General features: G+C 37.3%; 1 protein-coding gene across 6 annotated transcripts in view; it reads left to right on the top strand.

The window, feature by feature from the left end:
- uggt2 (UDP-glucose glycoprotein glucosyltransferase 2) overlaps positions 1-17,587 on the top strand; it is a 37,974-nt gene extending 20,387 nt beyond the window's left edge. The window contains exons 29-40 of one of the 6 annotated variants that reach the window (XM_086090557.1): positions 67-152; positions 2,894-2,978; positions 3,959-4,041; positions 4,170-4,250; positions 10,188-10,292; positions 10,408-10,492; positions 12,282-12,464; positions 12,547-12,707; positions 13,362-13,476; positions 15,077-15,193; positions 15,585-15,744; positions 16,817-17,587. In XM_086090557.1, the coding sequence (XP_085946683.1) occupies positions 67-152; positions 2,894-2,978; positions 3,959-4,041; positions 4,170-4,250; positions 10,188-10,292; positions 10,408-10,492; positions 12,282-12,464; positions 12,547-12,707; positions 13,362-13,476; positions 15,077-15,193; positions 15,585-15,744; positions 16,817-16,839 (1,284 nt within the window). In that variant the 3' untranslated portion in view covers positions 16,840-17,587. Of the gene's footprint in view, positions 1-66; positions 153-2,893; positions 2,979-3,958; positions 4,042-4,169; positions 4,251-4,462; positions 4,512-10,187; positions 10,293-10,407; positions 10,493-12,281; positions 12,465-12,546; positions 12,708-13,361; positions 13,477-15,076; positions 15,194-15,584; positions 15,745-16,816 lie in introns of those variants that run through there. The other 5 variants (XM_086090553.1, XM_086090554.1, XR_015096620.1 and 2 more) reach the window with 5 other exon arrangements.
- Positions 17,588-17,604: the final 17 nt, after the last annotated feature.

Here is a 17,604-nt window from a genome sequence, read left to right as displayed (position 1 = left end):
TAATAATAATAAATACCCTTGGCAACTATGTGATCTTCACTATTTGTGCTGTTTTGACGACAACAGGGGTATTTCCAACTGAAAGCCAATCCTGGTGCCTGGCTGCTAGGGCTGCGTAAAGGACGATCAGAGGATATCTACCAGATTTTGTCGTGAGTTTTCACCATCACGTACAAATCGGTTTCCAAAATATGGTCCGTGGGCCATTTGCGGCCCACCATTCATTTTTCAGCGGCCCGTGACACAGCTCACAAAGCAATAAATTCGTTAATATACTCTAGAGTTTTTATAAATATGCAAAGATGCAAATATAATATTTACGACTAAATTAATGACATTTGTGGAGACTGGGGTCAAGTTGTATTTTACAATTTTAAAAATGTGCAGAATTTGTCACTTCATGTTAAAGATTAGATAGCTCTTAATATGAAAAGAATAAAATGCACTGAGCTGTTACCAACATCTTACAACTGCAATTATGCCATCTAGTGGCAGAAAAACGACCAACACAAATCTATATCACAACTCGTTTTTTACAGTACAGTACATGTTTTTAATTTTAACTCAATTTTATAAATTATTATAAAATTACTGTATCAATGACTAAAGATGCAGCCATATTTCTATTCGTTTAACATTTTTTCACTTTTATGGTAACAAGAGTATGAAAATTGTGGGAAAAAAATGTTGTACATTTTATTAGAACAGATATAAAATTTGCGATTAATCGTGAGTTAACTACTGAAGTCATGCGATTAATTACCATTAAAAATTTTAATCGCCCGACACCCCAATTAGTGACTAACTATAATTAAATTTTAGAAGAAAATACTTTCTTCCTCGTTCTGCTGTGTCTGATTTATAAAGATATCACATTAACAATCCTCAAGTAACTGTAATGGTTTCTGGTTTTGACTTGTGAATCAGTGGCTGTTCATTGGCCACCCCAAAAACTTGGAAAAATCCTCACCTATTTGCCCTTTGACCTTTAGTATAGAAATTGCTTTATTTGCATTCTTGCATTCCCTGCATTCTTCCATTTTTCTGTATGCAGTCCTCAAATGTAAAAGTTTTGACACCCCTAACGTGCAGCCTTTCCATCTTTTTTTAACCTTGTCTTTCCCATCCATGTACATGTTTTCAGAAGGTCAAGTAATGAGACTAATTAGGTGTCTTCACCAGAACCCCCTCAGCATGAAGGGCTGTTTTTAGCTGCCAGATACCGGTAGCTGTGAAAACCCATCACTATGGTAACGTAGAGAGCTGCTGACACCGTCTGAGCTCCAGGTTTTGATGAGTTCAGGGAGTTGTGCTTTACACAGAGGGGGGGTGACAAGGCATGTAGGACGAGCGGGCTGCTTTTAAAGAGAAGACATGGGGGCGGGGAGGGTGTCATTCACCTGGTCACCCGTCATGCCATCCACCCTGCAGTGCGTTTAGTAGGCAGCAGAATGTCTTTCAGCTGGTGAAGCGTAGGTGTCAGAGGATGCGCGTACAAGACGAGAGTGTGCTGGCGTTGTTTAATTTTTGTGAGCAAAGAGAGGCTTCGGTTGCGCTGAAACTCGAGACTTTCTCATAGAAACTTGTAGCCCTCTCTGTCAAGACGATAATGGGACAAATCCTACTCATCTGTGGTTGTGTGTCTTCACGGGTAGTGCACAGTCCACAGGGTCCTCCATTCTACATGACCCTATAGTATCACAGGTACTGTCCTCTCTGGCACGGAAGATTTAGGACACGCACGAGTCTGTGTTCCTGTGGAAAATCATATAGGACAAGCCAAGATTTATTCCCCAATCCTCCAGGTGAAGCAAAAAGGTGATGTCATTTTTCACCTTGGCAGTGTCATTATTCTTGTGGTTAGCGGGCACTCTGCTCCGCTTTGGCTGATCAGAGCACAGTGTCCGTGCACCCTTTGCTGCTGGTGTTGCACCTCCTCGCTCTGACACCCATGATTGAGATGGCCTGCTCTCCACTCCTCACAGAAAACCATAACAGATTGATTTCTGGTCCCTTTTTACTCAACCCCTAAAGCCATTGGTTCGACTGCCCAAAAACTTAGCACTGGAGCATGCAATTAGTTCACCCCAAAACGAAACCATTTGTCAAAATGATAACCTTAAATGTGGGGTATTTTGTAACCTATTTGGGTTCTCAATGTCTTACTCTGCATCGTAGCCTATAAGTCACCATTAGACTCAGTAGATCGCACCTGCCAAAACACACTAGTCGCCACTCTTCAACTCAATGGCTGTGAAAGGCCAGTGTTACACGATCAATACTGCACAGACATTTTCATTAAATCAGCCATCTTATACAGTGCAGATTGGAAGTAGTAATGGATAAAATACAGGCTATGTGTTTCTTAATAATGACGGAGGGTAATGAAGTTGGTTCTTGTGTCACCCCGCCTGCCAAGTGCCACTGTTGGCAGCAATCAAACAGAATAAAGTACACGTTCCAATTTGAAATCAATGGAAATTGAATACAACCTTATTATTTGAAGTAACATTAACTGGCATACAAGTGTGAAATAAGTTAATCGTTGTATAATAAACAATTTAGAAACAGTAAATACACAATCTAATTGTTAAGTCTATGTATACATTTGATCGACTTGGAGTACTAATTAGAACCCCCACAGTTTGTAACCAAATTAGTTGTGTTGGATTACTGTTTTGCAGGCTGTGTTGATATGAAATGGCATAATTACTGGTTATGATGATTGTTGAGAATATTGAGGTGTATGAAAATAATTTTTGTTTGTACCAATGTACCCAATCAAACCCACCTATTTAGTATTTAATGACATTGCCCTCTAGTGTGCTTGCTGATATTGTCATGCTCATTTCTTGTGAGAGTGTAACGGTAACAATTTTCATTTATTTGATAGGCACGATGGAACCGATTCCCCAGGAGATAATGGTGACGTTGTTGTGCTGCTGAATAGCTTCCACAGTAAGATCATTAAAGTCAGGGTGAGTGTGTTGTTGTAATTTTTTTTATTTGTATTATTGACTATATACAGTGGAACCTCCAAAGTAGAACACAGTCCATTCTGACTTCCACGATTTTCTAATTCCAAAACAACTTTCCTATAGAAAATCATGTAACGTGAATTAATCCGTTCCAGAGACATTATAAACCATTTTGATGCTGTCTTGACTGACAATGTTTAAATTAACATTCAACATTCTTAACTGTCATAAAATGTTAAAAACACAGAGTAACCAGTCTGTAATTAAACTTAAATAGAACAAAAACAAAGTAAAATGACTTACCCTTTGAAAACAATCGCTAGACGTGTATAATAACAGTATTTGTGGTAACATCTGCTTGCTAAGAATACATTTGGATAAGTATTTATTCAAAGTAGAACTTGATCAATTGTTTTGGGCCAATACCGATTTAAAACAAATGTCCCGATATCCTATATTAACCAATATCAGCCGGTCAGGCTATACCGTATGCTAAACACAAATTCTTATAATACCCAAAATATGATCCAGAGCAAAGAAGCAAAACACTACTCAATTTTAAACTTTAATTAGCAACACTAGGACTGTAAACAGTAAGCTGTAAAATAGTCTTATATTAGATAATGGTGAACGTGGGAATTAACCATTGCATAAATGTTTATCTCACAAAGATAATTTAGACAACTTTAAAACGCTGTATAATTGTGTTATATAAGATAATGGTGGACATGGGAATTAACATTTGCATAAATGTTTGTTTATCTCACAGACGCAACTTACTCAATGCTTAAAGGCTGTAATGCTCTCTCTAAAACTTGGGTGGAAAAAATCTAGAATGCTTTCTCAATTCCTTTCTCAAAAGTTGTGCTATGCATTTTTGCAATGTTCAACTTTGGAGGTTCCATAGTAGAACATTTGTTGCAGAGTGTTTCAAAGCTAGTCATTTTAAAATCTCTGTTTCTGTTTTGTTTGTGTCCTAGGTGCAGAAAAAGGCAGAGAAGATGAATGAAGATCTTTTAAGTGAAACAAGTGAAAGCAAAGGCCTGTGGGACTCCATAGCAAGGTGCGTATGCCGTTCCCTCATGTGTGATTTGATTTGTTAGTTGACATAGGAAGACTCGCCTTCCCTTTTGTCAGTTGATTGGCAGGGACAACTGTGCTGCTTTTGTCAATGATAAATTATGGTTGCAGGAGATCTTATTCGTCCCCGGGCTCCAGACTACATTATTATGCTGTAAGAGCTAGTCTTGCAAAAAACATGTGCTTCTGTAGGTATGTGTATGCTAGCCTTGGTGTGTGTGTTTTTCCTCAACCCCTCCCTAATTGTGTGATCCTGTCTGCTCGTCGTAATGCTTGCTGTGTGAAGTGAAGTGTTTGGAGTACTTTTGAGAAAAGGTAGGCAGTGTGTCTGCAAACCATTTAACACCTTCAGTTATTCAGTTTATCTTGTTTTATATTTCCGCTTTTCTTTGTTTTGCTACAAGCTGCTGTTCTAATCTGTGTGCACCGCAGATGTGTGAAGCTGTGTGAAAGGTGATGTTTGTATTGCTATCAACACCACAAGTGTCGAGGCATATAAATAAATAAATAAATGCCAGGGTTTCTGCAGGTGATTAAAAAGCAATAATTCATTAAATTGGATTTGCTTATCTTGGGCCTTAAATGGCATTAAGAAGCATAAAATAGGATGTTGAGAGGCATTGTTTATGCTTTATTTTACATACTCCGTTGTGCAAAGAAGTCACTATAACACAATTAATCAATAATAAATGTGATACAAATGTATGTATTTGTGGGAACTGATGACTAGTTGCAATTTACAATGAACAAAATGGCCTGGAGTCCACGAGTTGCTTCATGTTCCAAATACCAATTGCTCTGAATTTAAAAAGAAACTAACAAATACTGTTCCTGTCAATGTCCAACATGAAACACTAATGCCACCTAGTGGCAGAAATATTACCTCAACACTAATTCATGACTCGGTGCATCACACCCCTTTAAACCCTAACTGGTAACTCTATCTTCATGAATTACTTACTATAAAGTTACTTTAACAATGAACTAAAAATGGGAAAATGTACTATTCCTGTCACCAACATCCAACATGAAGCACTAATGCCACCAAGTGGCAGAAAATTACCTCTACACAAATCTGTGGCTCAATCTTTTATCTGTATAAATGTTAACTGTAACTTCATGAATTACTTACTATGAAATTACTGTATCAATGAACTAAAAGATGCAACCACATTTGTATTATTATACATTTACAACAGCTATAATGTCCGATTAATTTATGATTAATTGCGAGTTAACTATAGAAATCATGCAATTAAATATTGTAGTCTTGTACGACGTGGGCATTAAATCGGGTTTAAAATTAAAAATGGCATTAAAAAGCAAATTTGATTGGATGCTACCTGCAAAAATTCTGAATAAATAAATAAGCACAAACACAAATCACTTGGAGATACTGTATACAATTGGAACAAAGAATGATTCTCAGTTTTGAATGACAGACATATTAATTTAACAATATGCTCATTGTGGTTGTCATTTGCAGTCTTGCACTGACTACATCATAACGAGAGCTGTTTTTGCCCCTTAACAAAATAACAGAATCAAAATTTTAGAGCCATCCCAAAATACGTATGATGCAGTGCAGTTGTATACGACTACAACCACAAGCATATTGCTAGATTCATACCTCAGAGTGAATCATTTTATTTGTATTGGATTTCATTATTTTTTACAATTGTCCCAAATCCTGTGCCTGGTGTGTGTCTATAAGCCTAAATTAGTACTTTTATGTAGTATCTCTTAAAACTGAGCATTATTACCTTTGTAAAGCTGGAATATCCAATAGATCTTATGTATCTTGTCTCATTAGATGTACAAGTGGGTGTCCTGTTAGGTCAGAGTCACTGTGTCATCCCGACTTCGTCTTGCTTAGTGAAAGCTGTGTTTCTGCATTTGAAAGAAGAAAAAATATATAGTTTAAGCGTCCTCATGGTGGGCTCGAACGAGAGGGGCAGGAGGAGGTTAATTCAGGTGGATGGCTTGTCTCATTAAGATGCCAGCTGGATACATTCAGCAGAACAGGTTATAGAGGTACTGTGGCCTTGGTGTGGACCTTAACCACGTGGATGGCATAGCAAATTGCTGGCTGGCTGGGGAACACAGTTTCAATCTGGCTTGAAGTTGGTTTTGCCTTTATTAACTGTACAAACTGTACAATGTTTTTGGTCATATTTGATGATGTAAGTGTAAAAATTTGGGTTTGCTTATAGGATAGGCCTCAAGTTTCCATACATAGGTTTTGTATCCCTATGATACTTTGAGTACCTGAAACAAATAATACACATGATAATTCACTTTTGTGTGTATGGAAATTCATGGCCTACCCTGTATTATTAATCCATCCATTCCATTGCTGATTCTGCTTGTCCTCGTTAGTGTCGAGCACAAGCAAGACTTTGCCGAAGGGGGGCTGAGGGGGGGTTGTGGCCGGGTAGGGGGGGTTACACCATTGACCTGTTGCCAATCAATTGCAGGCCACATATAAACAAACAACCATTCGCACCGAAGCACAACTTTGAGTAAAGTTTCTCAAACTTTTTAACCCAAGTATTACCCCAAATTTCTTGTTAAATCTCCAGTACCATGACCTTACAATAAGGTCGCTTAGTAGGCCTAAGTGGTTATCAAAAATGAGGCAGAGGCTTTATTCCTAAAAAGTGTATCATTGTAAGCCAGCCTAACATATTGTAGCTTGAACATTCACTCTACACTTAAATATAGGAAAATAAATAACTATAATTAAGTTAATTAAAATGTATTGCACATAGCTTAAACAAAAAAAAACTAAATAAATATTTTAAAACTGTTCTAAAAGATTACATGCAAATGCATTATACTCTAAAGTTAAATACAACTAAACTGTACTTAACCAAAGTACCATACTGGATTAAAACAACAGCAACGCTCTAACGCTATAAAAACGCTACTATAACATTTTCCAGAGTTTAAGCATTAAATTCAGTGATTCTTCGTGGTACGTGTACAAGATTTACAATTACTCTACAATTAACCGAAATATTTTGTTTTTGGACTGTGGGAGGAAGTATGAGTAACGTGAGGAAAAACTACACATGCTCGAGGAGGACATGCAAACTACACAGCCAGAGCTAAGATTTGAACTCAAAACCTCATAACTGTGAGCCAGACTTGCTGACCACTAGTACACTAGTCCGCCTATTAAAAAATAATAATACTTGTATTTGTTAACATTCCTCACTGTCACACACTTGTAAAAGGCACTTTAGAAGCACAGGAGAAGGTCATCTAACAGCTCGTTTGCTAGCACCTAATTAGCAGTTGTTTGTTTGATCTTATCCAGTCAAATGAGAGTGAACGTGAATGTTGAAACGAGTAGAATGTAAAAAAACACATCATACTTGAGTGACTTGCTTTCTCCTATATTTCATTTGTAATCTCAGGACTACTTTCAGGGATTTGTTGTCGAAGATGGAAGGAAGGTCATTTATTGATTGAAACTCTCACAGGAGTTGGTCAGGCAAGTCTGTGCATCAGCCTTGTCTTGGCGATGTGCTTGCTTACAAATGGCGATCTTGATCTCTTGTCTGGATGTAAATGTCTTTTTTCTTCAGTTTTAACTTCCTGATAGTTAATATTGTGATTTATTCAAGTGGTGCCAGGAGCTACGTTTTATCACATGCTCACTATCTGAAATATCGATACAGATTTAGTATTTGGCCATTGAGTCAATGTGACCGTGTGCCTCAGTGGACCAACTAAATTGCATTTGCGGTCTATGGTGCAGAGTGTATGGCAAATGTTGCGCAAATGATTCCCTTATTACTTGAAATATCCCAGCGTTTAGTCTAATGGAGCGGCTCGTGGATTGCATTATTTGCAAAACACTCACATCCCTGTTGTGGGAAAACATGGGCAGATTTCTGCTCCCAAGGACTTTTTGCCTGGTAGTCTTATCCAGTTCTCCGGATTTAAGCAGAGCTGAGGTTATTGGATGCAGAGAGTAAGTGGAATGGAAGGTTTTCTGGATGGCGAGCAAATGTTACCAATAGGCCAGTCCTGCCTTGGAATGGACTGATAGATTCGACTGTCTGAATCACTCCTTGCAGTTACTTTGAAAACAGTCACTATGTTTACTCCCCACTGTCAAGACAAGTTCATGTACTTTCAATCGCATTAAACATGCACAGCAAGTCTAGCTAAGTCCAATACACGAAGCAACTTGAGCACACAAGTTGGTTATCACTAAAAAGTTAATTGAGTGCCAATTCTCCTTTGGCGTGTCCGTGCAGTACAGTACGTCTGTACTTGTACTCGTAAAAGACACTATGATACTGCTGCACTTGATGCCCCTTCACCAGCCTGCCATATTCTGTCCTCTTTAAGCATACTGTACCATGTACAGTTTGGCAGAGATTAAAGTAGTTCTTCAAAAAGAGGCACGTTTGTTTATTAACACACCAATTGAAATTTACCGTAAAACACAAAAAGACCACCAGGGCTAACCTAATGCTAACGCATTATACCAGGGGTGTCAAACTCATATTAGCTCATGGACCACATGGAGGAAAATACATTTGCGAGTGGGTCGGACCGGTAAAATCATGGTATAAAAATTGACAAACAATTGCCGTCAGTTATACACAGATTTTCGCTATTTGCAGGGGTCAACTAACATATTGTTCCAAAAAAGTTACACAAATGCAAATGGCACGTGTCAACAATTTGCTTGTATGAGTTCTGGGCGTGTTATATCTACCTTGTTTTGCATATATATCGTTCCCAGAATGCATTGTGGCGCAGTTAATGACGTTATAAGACGTTAATCCATGTCATATGTTTGTGTTACCAGTAGCTGAATGTGTGTCATATTCAGCAAGTTTTTGTTTGATTTATGGTGGTCTATGTTTTTATTTTGTATTTTTAGCAAACCGTAACTTTAGGTTTATGTTTCTGTGTAAAATAATGATATCCAGGTCAATTTTGTGTAAAAGTTGCATTGCTCATCTGAAGATTGCTTGTGAAATTACCAATTTATGTTTGATTTTGGCCGTCTGATGAATTGGTCCGACATTACGCTTTTTTTTTTACTTTACAAGAACATCTCGTGGGTTCGACACCCCTGCATTATACAAAACGGATAACATTATTGTAACGTTGGCACCTTTTAAAACCCGCATCCCACTGAGGGAGTGAGCGTTTGCGAAGCTGGCGAATGTTCATTTCTCGTCAGGGTTCGTTCAAGGTCGCAATGTTTGGTAACAGTTCGCCAGTTGTTCACCTACAGTTTTAATACTTTTTTTGATCACCAGGAAATGTTGAACATGTTCAAAATGTAAAATCGATGGAGTGAACGTTGTATAAATGTCAGTTTTTCTGAAAGCATGTGCTTGGAGCTTGTGCTAGTGCAATGGCGCTAATATTCTGGAAAATAGTCCAGTAATTTAGTACCTAACGTTTGTTTACACGTTCTTGTTGAATTGTGAGCACATTCTTTTTTTATTTTTCATTTTTTCATTTTTTTATTCCAGCCGTAGTTAACATTAAGTGACCGTATTTCATTCAAGATTTTTTTTTTTGTGCTGAATTTTAGCTTGCCATTGTGGCCAATTGGGTTATGCAAGTACATTGCTGTAATCTAAATAGATACGCATCAGTGTCATTTCCGACTCATTTACAAAGCCGTTTCATTGATTTTTAAATCAACACCAATCGGTTTTGGCACATCTCTCGTGACATATTTAGCCTAATGGAAAGATTGACAATTACACTTAAATGGCTCTCCATGTTTGTAAATACATTGTTTAGATTGAATGTAGTAAAATTATGTCTCCATTTTGTTTCCCAAGATTGACGCTATCTTCTGTCAGGTATTGTAGTATAAGTATACGATTAGATTGGAATGATAGCCCTCTGGAGGAACGCCTTAAAATTCAACCTAGCAGAATGCAATTACAGTATAATGGAATCATAATATTTATTGGAAAACCTCAGTTGGCTTCAAAAGAGAAGCACACGTGATACATAGCGTTTTTCTTTGCTTGCTCCTGGCTTAATAAAAGCCCGACATCTTCCAGGCATACTTTTGATTCACTGTATGAAAGACATCCATCAAGGAGAAAATAAGACAAATTGTTGTCTCATCTACAGCATCGCAGGAGGAGGCCCCAAGAAAGATGATGGCGAAAAGAAGAAGGAGGATGTTCTAAACATATTTTCAGTTGCCTCCGGTCATCTGTATGAGCGCTTTCTGCGGTATGCGCTCCTCATTTCTCACAGCCTCTCATCGGTTACGCTCCAGGCCCTAAAAATTATCTTCTTTTCAGCCTTGATCCTGTGAGTTCTTCCTCTCCTTCCGCCTCTATTTCAGGATCATGATGCTGTCCGTCCTTCGCCATACCAAAACGCCAGTCAAGTTCTGGTTTCTCAAGAATTACCTCTCACCCTCGTTCAAGGTACCACATCAAGGACTAAAGCATGGTATAATGAATCCAACGCTATTGATGGCAAAAATCCGCAAAAAAATAACAATGGGTTTGGAATGAGCTACATTATAGATGCTTCAAGAAGGTGGCAATTCATTTCATCTTTATTTGAAGACAACGAGGCACTCCAAAGTAGCCACGACAGTCCAACCTTTGGTCCACTCACTTTGTCACGTCATGCTTTTTTTTTTTAATCCCCTTTTCCTCTTCTCACCCTTGCGCCTTTCTTACTGTAATGTGCATGCACTCGTGGTCACTAATGAGGCACTCTAAAGCGGCCTCGCCAGCAGGACCATCCGTAAGGAAGATTCCTTTTCAGGATGTAGGCAAAGCTAGCTCGTTAACTGCATATCTCAATTGTACCGGTTAACTACTCGTTATTGAAGGCGCTCAAGTTCTTATATAGATTTTTACTTTTTGTATTTTTTTTTTATTCATTCTTTTTTTTTAATTGACTGTTTTTTTGTATTTGCTTCCATTGTTTTTTTATTGTTGCCTGTGATGTGCACTTATAAATATTAAATGTAAAGTGCGTTACAAATTAAATCTATTATTATTGTTATAGTTGGGGAGGGGCAACTCATGTCAACTCCAAATTGTCTCCCTCGGCTCAATTTTAGCCCCCCCCCCCCCCCCCAAAAAAAAGGTCCAAAGCGCTATATCACCACAATTTAGTTCTCCGTTTTTCTACTGAAATACATATTTTCAGTATCTTCAAAAATTTTAATGCATTTTGAAACCAATGAATTGACTTGACAAGGGCTCCAAGATGTTCAAAATGTTTGGCATTTAACTTGTGTCAAGGCACAGATGTTAAAATTGCAGAGCTGGCCATTCTACTGGTAGTTCTGGTTAGATGCATGTTGCTTTTTTATTTGCCTCAACCTGACTTTGAATAACACATTCCTTTTAGATTCCTTTTGATGTCATCTTTCCTTTGATATGTCTTACCTTGGAAAGCAGCACGGCAGGTCCAAATGCACTTTTATTTCATCATCTGTAAACAAACACTTGCGTTCTCAAATAGCTTCGCATCACGGCTGTCTACAGGTTATTACACACAGACAAAACTTGGATGGATATTCACCATCGTGTCAGCTGCATCAACTATTTGTTCCTTGTGCCGTCTTTCAACGTGTCTCGCAACCTTTTTTTAAGCCAGAGAATGCAATTATTTTATATGATTTTGCATTATTAAAAGAAAAATACAAACCCATGAAATAACTCGACAAAGTGCAATTTCTGCAGAAATTGCGTGGGAATGCTAAATGCTGATAGCTGAATGATAACATTTTAATGCATGTGCTTATGAAGTAAATTGAAAGATAAATTATGTGAACATTACACATTTCTAATTGTAATTAAATGAATAAAATGAAAACTTAAACTGCATTCGGTCTAAGGTGGGATTCAAACCATCGCCTCCTGTTTACCGGTCAAAGTACTGCCGCACTAGCCACTGAGCCACAGTGGACTTGATGTCATCATTGAAGTGTTGTGAAATGGTAGTGAAGGATGTCTTGCTGAACGCCAGTGAATGCTTCAGCATTCCCACAATGAATGTGCACGTGAGGTGTAGGTTGTTTTTTTTTTTAGTCCATTTTAGGGTCGCCATCCTCAGGTTGTACCGTTGTATCTGTGGCTGGCTGTTAACTGACTCTATGATAAAAGCATCACTTATTGGTCTCAGTGTGTAGTACATACCAATGTGAACCATTGATACAAACCATTCTTTTTTTTTGTCACATCAACCCTTTAGGAGACCATCTCCCACATGGCGGACTCATACGGCTTCCAGTACGAACTTGTGCAGTACAAGTGGCCGCGCTGGCTCCACCAGCAGACGGAGAAGCAGCGCATCATCTGGGGCTACAAGATCCTCTTCCTGGACGTCCTTTTCCCCCTGGCCGTGGACAAAATCATATTTGTGGACGCCGACCAAGTCAGCATGAAAACCAACCCTGTAAAAATTGTGACAGTGGTGCGTAGGAATCTCTCTAGTTCCTTTCTGCTTCTCTTTGCAGATAGTTCGGGCAGATCTGAAGGAGTTGCGAGATCTGGACCTGGAGGGGGCTCCTTACGGCTATACACCTTTTTGTGACAGCCGTACAGAGATGGACGGCTATCGCTTTTGGAAAAGTGGCTACTGGGCGTCGCATCTGGGACACAGGAAGTACCACATCAGGTACACGTTCGTCCACTGGTTTACTGTCATCCACTGGCTGGTATATATTCAATAAATATCACATTTTTATCCACATTTGGAAGAGGTCTGATACTGATCTGAAAACATCTGATATCATGCACTTTTCCACCTATTATGAATTGTGCCAATGGAAGTGCAAAATTAAATAGCTTTAATGAGGGATACAGTGTGTTTTAAAAACACAATCAAACAAAGTTGCATTCCTCATTAAAACGGAGTGATTTGGGGGTTTTTTGCGAACCATTTTTTTCGTGTTATGTGACTGCAAATCAGATAATAGACGAAAATATCCATGGGAAAAAATATAGCCTGCATAAAATCCTCATTAGATTATTTATTCAAAACGAAAATAATTGTGTGTTTTTTGTTTTGTTTTTTTACTCTGGGGAAAAAAAACAACTTCACGTAAGACTGTTTTAAAGGATATATAACTTATGTATATACCTAAATAACATAGAGGCTATACTGTAACTTCACTTTTATTAACACGCCTACCACTTCCCGAATGTGTTTTTATGAATCAGCTCCTTGGAGTCATTTTATGGCTTTTGTGAAGTGCTTTTTATGAGGCTTTTAGTAGGAGATTCCTCACACCTGCCTGGTGTCCTCACTCGCACCGTATCTCCTTTGCAGCGCACTCTATGTGGTCGATTTGAAGAAGTTCCGTAAGATCGCAGCCGGCGACAGACTGCGAGGGCAGTACCAAGCGCTCAGCCAGGACCCCAACAGTCTGTCAAACCTGGATCAGGTAAAGATGATGTACAGGGCACCTGCTTTGCTGGAAACAATATTAGGGATGGCAAGTATCCAGTTTTAGAGCAGTATTGATTAAAACAGTGGGCCCATTCTCTTTGTGCGGATGTTCTACACTGCATATTATAACCATAACGGTGTATATATATATAACAAGATGGCGACAAAGCAATTCATTTCATCTTTATTTGAACACAACGAGGCGCTCTAAAGCGGCTACGGTAGTCCAACCCTTGGTCCCCACTCACTTTGTCACGTCAGGCTTTTTTTTTGTATCCTCTTTTCCTCTTCTCGCCCTTTGCGCCTTTCTCACTATAATATGCGTGCACTCGTGGTCAACAATGAGGCACTCTAAAGTGGCCTCGCCAGCGGACCATCCATAAGGAAGATGCATTTTCGGGGTGTAGGCAAAGCTAGACAGCTAACTGCACATCTCAATTGTACCGGTTAACCACTCATGATTGAAGGCACTCAAGTTAACAAGTAACGTTAAATATCTCTCAGGATGTCCCGCCAGGAAGAAGAAAATATTTTGTGCCCCCAATTTCCCACAGCGACTATAAATACTATCTATCATGTGTCTATAAAATTGAGTGCACCTCTGCAGAAGAGCTAATAGTATTAGCGCACTCACTGACAATAAGAGCACCACTGCCACCTATTGTAGTTGATGTGCAATTACACTTTATTCTAGTCTGTCAAAAAATAAAAATAAAACTGTTCCTTGAGGTCACAAGTTCCCCCACAGGGATTGTTGCACGGAAAGGAAATTCCAACTTTTTCTTATCATATTGCATCTTTTGTTAAAAAGAAAGGTACATTTTTGTCTTTAAAATACTTCTGCCTTCTGAAATTACATTTTTGTTTTACTTTTACTGGCTCAATGTTTTTTGTTTTTTTAAAATAAATACCAAGTATTTTATTTAAAACTGACTTAGTTCTAAAAAGAAAAAAAATCAACATAAAAACAATTCTTATGTTTGCTTTTGTAAGATTTTTTTCTCTTAAAATATGTTTTGATAGATTTTTTTAAATCGATAAACTACATTTGTATACTTATTTTACTTGGTATACTTACTAAATTACATTTTCTTTTCTTTTATACGTTTATTCTTGTAAGTAAAACTAACTTAAAAAAATACATTCTCATAAGACATTATTTTCCTCAAAAGTAAGTTGTTTTCATATTTGTAAGACTACAACTTGTTTTATAATATTGTCATTTTTTATCAAAGTATTTTTCTATTTAAAAAAATAAAAATTATTTCACTTGTTTCTTGTATACAGAGCTCCTAAAGTGACATGGGAGGGAAAAAAATCAAATCTGTTTCTCGTCCGGACGAGAAACATATATATATATTTTTTAAATTCTCCCATGTCACTTTAGGGGCTCCGTAAATGCTTTTATCATCGTAAAATATCATTTTTATCTTACAATGTTTTTCAATGTTTTAATTTTAATAATATTTTTTTATATATATATAATTATTTTTTCACAAATTACAACTAACAGCCCCCACCCAACCACAAAAGCATTTTATTCTTGTAAAACTGTGAATTTTCTCATAATATTAATTATCTTGTGCTGCTGGCAGGACCTTCCCAACAACATGATCCACCAGGTGGCCATCAAGTCTCTGCCTCAGGAGTGGCTGTGGTGTGAGACGTGGTGTAACGACGCCTCCAAAGTGGCGGCCAGGACCATTGACCTGGTGAGAGCCGCATCCGACACGGGCGAGGGGAAATGACACACGGCTGCTAATTGGACCGCATTTACATGCCATAAGGAGAAGTAGGAGCAACTGAGAACTACAGTCGGCTAACTTTTTTTGTCATTTTGAATCGATGTGCAGGATAATGTTGGTCTAAATTAAACTTTAAAAATACTGTATGTATTGGACATTTGACAGCTTGGACGATTGCATTTTAGCAACATAAAACTGTCAAATCACTCACCTGCAAAATGACCAAAGTGGAGTTAGGCCACTCAAATTGTCTTCTTGAAGAACTTTTGAGGCAATTTCCCAGTCTTTGCATTCGAGTCTATAAAGAACAACCGTGTATTAGATGTCGTTGTGTTTTGTTTTTGTGTTTGCGGCGCAGTGTAATAATCCCAAAACCAAAGAGCCTAAATTGACAGCAGCGGCGAGGATCGTGCCCGAGTGGGTCGACTACGACAACGAGATCAAGCAGCTGCTCAAGGGAATCCATCAACAAGAAGACACCAACACGTCCAAACGGACGTCGGCGCAACACAATGGAGGTATGCACCATTTGAAGGTTCTTCTTCTTCAACCTTTGCTACCAAAAAACAAAACAATATTCTTGTACAATTATGGAACTTTTTTTTTTTATCTCTCAAAATGACCACTATTAAAAAGTGGATTATATTTTAATATGATGATTTTTCTAAATACATAAAAAAGAGAGAGAGAGAGAGAATTTTTATTCTTACAATACTACCTTTTTTGTTGTTGTAACTTTTAAAGATAATTAAAAAAAATTCTACTTTTCTTTTCAAATCAAAGTTTTAACTTCGATTTTAAAACAATATTTGGACTTTTTTCTCAAATAACTTTTTAAAGTAAAAATAACTTTTTATAAAGTATGATTAAAACGTACCTGGAAAAAAAGCACCATTGCTTTACTTGTAAAAATTAGTACTTTATATATTCAGATTATAACTTTAAAAACATTGTAATGTTTGTCTTGCAAGGTTGACTTTTTTTTTTAAATGCATTTTTCGTACTTTATTATGCCTTTTTTCTTTGCAATCATATCCCCCCCCCCCCCCCCCAAGAAGAAATTGTTTTTACTCTTATAAACTACAAACTTGTGTATTAGTTAGAAATTACTTCACAAAGAAATACAATTATTTGTTGACAGATTTTGACAGCCATTTCTTTTCTTTTTTTTTATATATATTTTTTAACTACTTTTTTTCTATAAAAATAAATAAATCTCATTAAAAAAAACTTTTTTTTCAAGATTTTCTGGATAAAACTTTGTAAATTTATTTTATTAAAAACGTTTTCTCAATAAATATTTGTTTTCATGAGCAAAAGAAACGGTTCCAACTTTTTTCTGATTTGATTTTTTTCTCATACGTGTTAAGATTATTATTTTTTAACACATTTTTCGACTTTTCAAAAAAATGTGTTTTCATTGATATAAAATAGGATTTTACACTTACAAGTTTACAACTTCTTAAAAAATATATAAATAATTGTTCTTAGCACCAAAATTGGATTACTTTCTACTTTTTTTTCTCCCTTATAAAAAAAATTCCACTTTTTTAAATATGATTACTAACCAAACTTAATTTTCCTTGACAGGCCACAAGCGTGATGAACTTTAGCAAAGGAGTGAAGTGAGGACGGCTGAAGTCAAACGATGGCACGCACACGGGGATGATTTGGGGGATATTTTCTATGTGCTCCAGCAGTCAATTTGCACCATCCACTTCCTGGCGTGTTCAAGTAACCAAGAGGGACGTTGTTTCTACTGGTACACTTGGAAGCATGAAGGAGAGTGAAAGGAGGGAGATCGGGTTTGTGTTGGCATACATTGCACTGAAATCCTCCTGTCTTATTTCACATAAAAATATTTTTTTTAAATGTTTGAAAATACTTGGCAGTATAAAACGGTCCATTCATTCATCATCAATAAACCGGCCATTAGATTGACCATCGTAACAGACAACCATTATTTGCCAAATACATGTTTTTAGAGTGTAAAGCTTTAACTTTTTACATTGCATATTGTCACCTTGCTAAAATAATGACCTTCAAAAGTCATTTGTTCTGACAACAAAAATAAACAGCCAAATACTGATATTCATTCACTTCATTCCAGGGCTAGATGATTTTAGCAGATAAGGCCTGCCTGCATCATGAGGCCCCTCAAAAAAAAGTAATGAAAAAAAATACATAAAAGGTCATTATTTTTGTAGGATTTTTCAGTATTGTGATCTCAGGAATGCAATGTTGCAGCTTGGCCTAAGAGTCTTAAATGAAACCCGACGTGGTCTACATTTCGCTGTGCCGTGTCACTTTTTCATATCATTCAAGTGTGGATGAAAATAAACTGCAACATTTGAACAAAATGACTTAAGGGTTGTGTT

Source organism: Leptonotus elevatus, chromosome 12, assembly GCF_054856555.1.
Source record: "Leptonotus elevatus isolate MCC_2025b chromosome 12, RoL_Lele_1.0, whole genome shotgun sequence".
NCBI classification, from domain to species: domain Eukaryota; kingdom Metazoa; phylum Chordata; class Actinopteri; order Syngnathiformes; family Syngnathidae; genus Leptonotus; species Leptonotus elevatus.
Note: the sequence above shows the minus strand (reverse complement) of the source record. Positions and strands in the feature narration are given on the sequence as shown.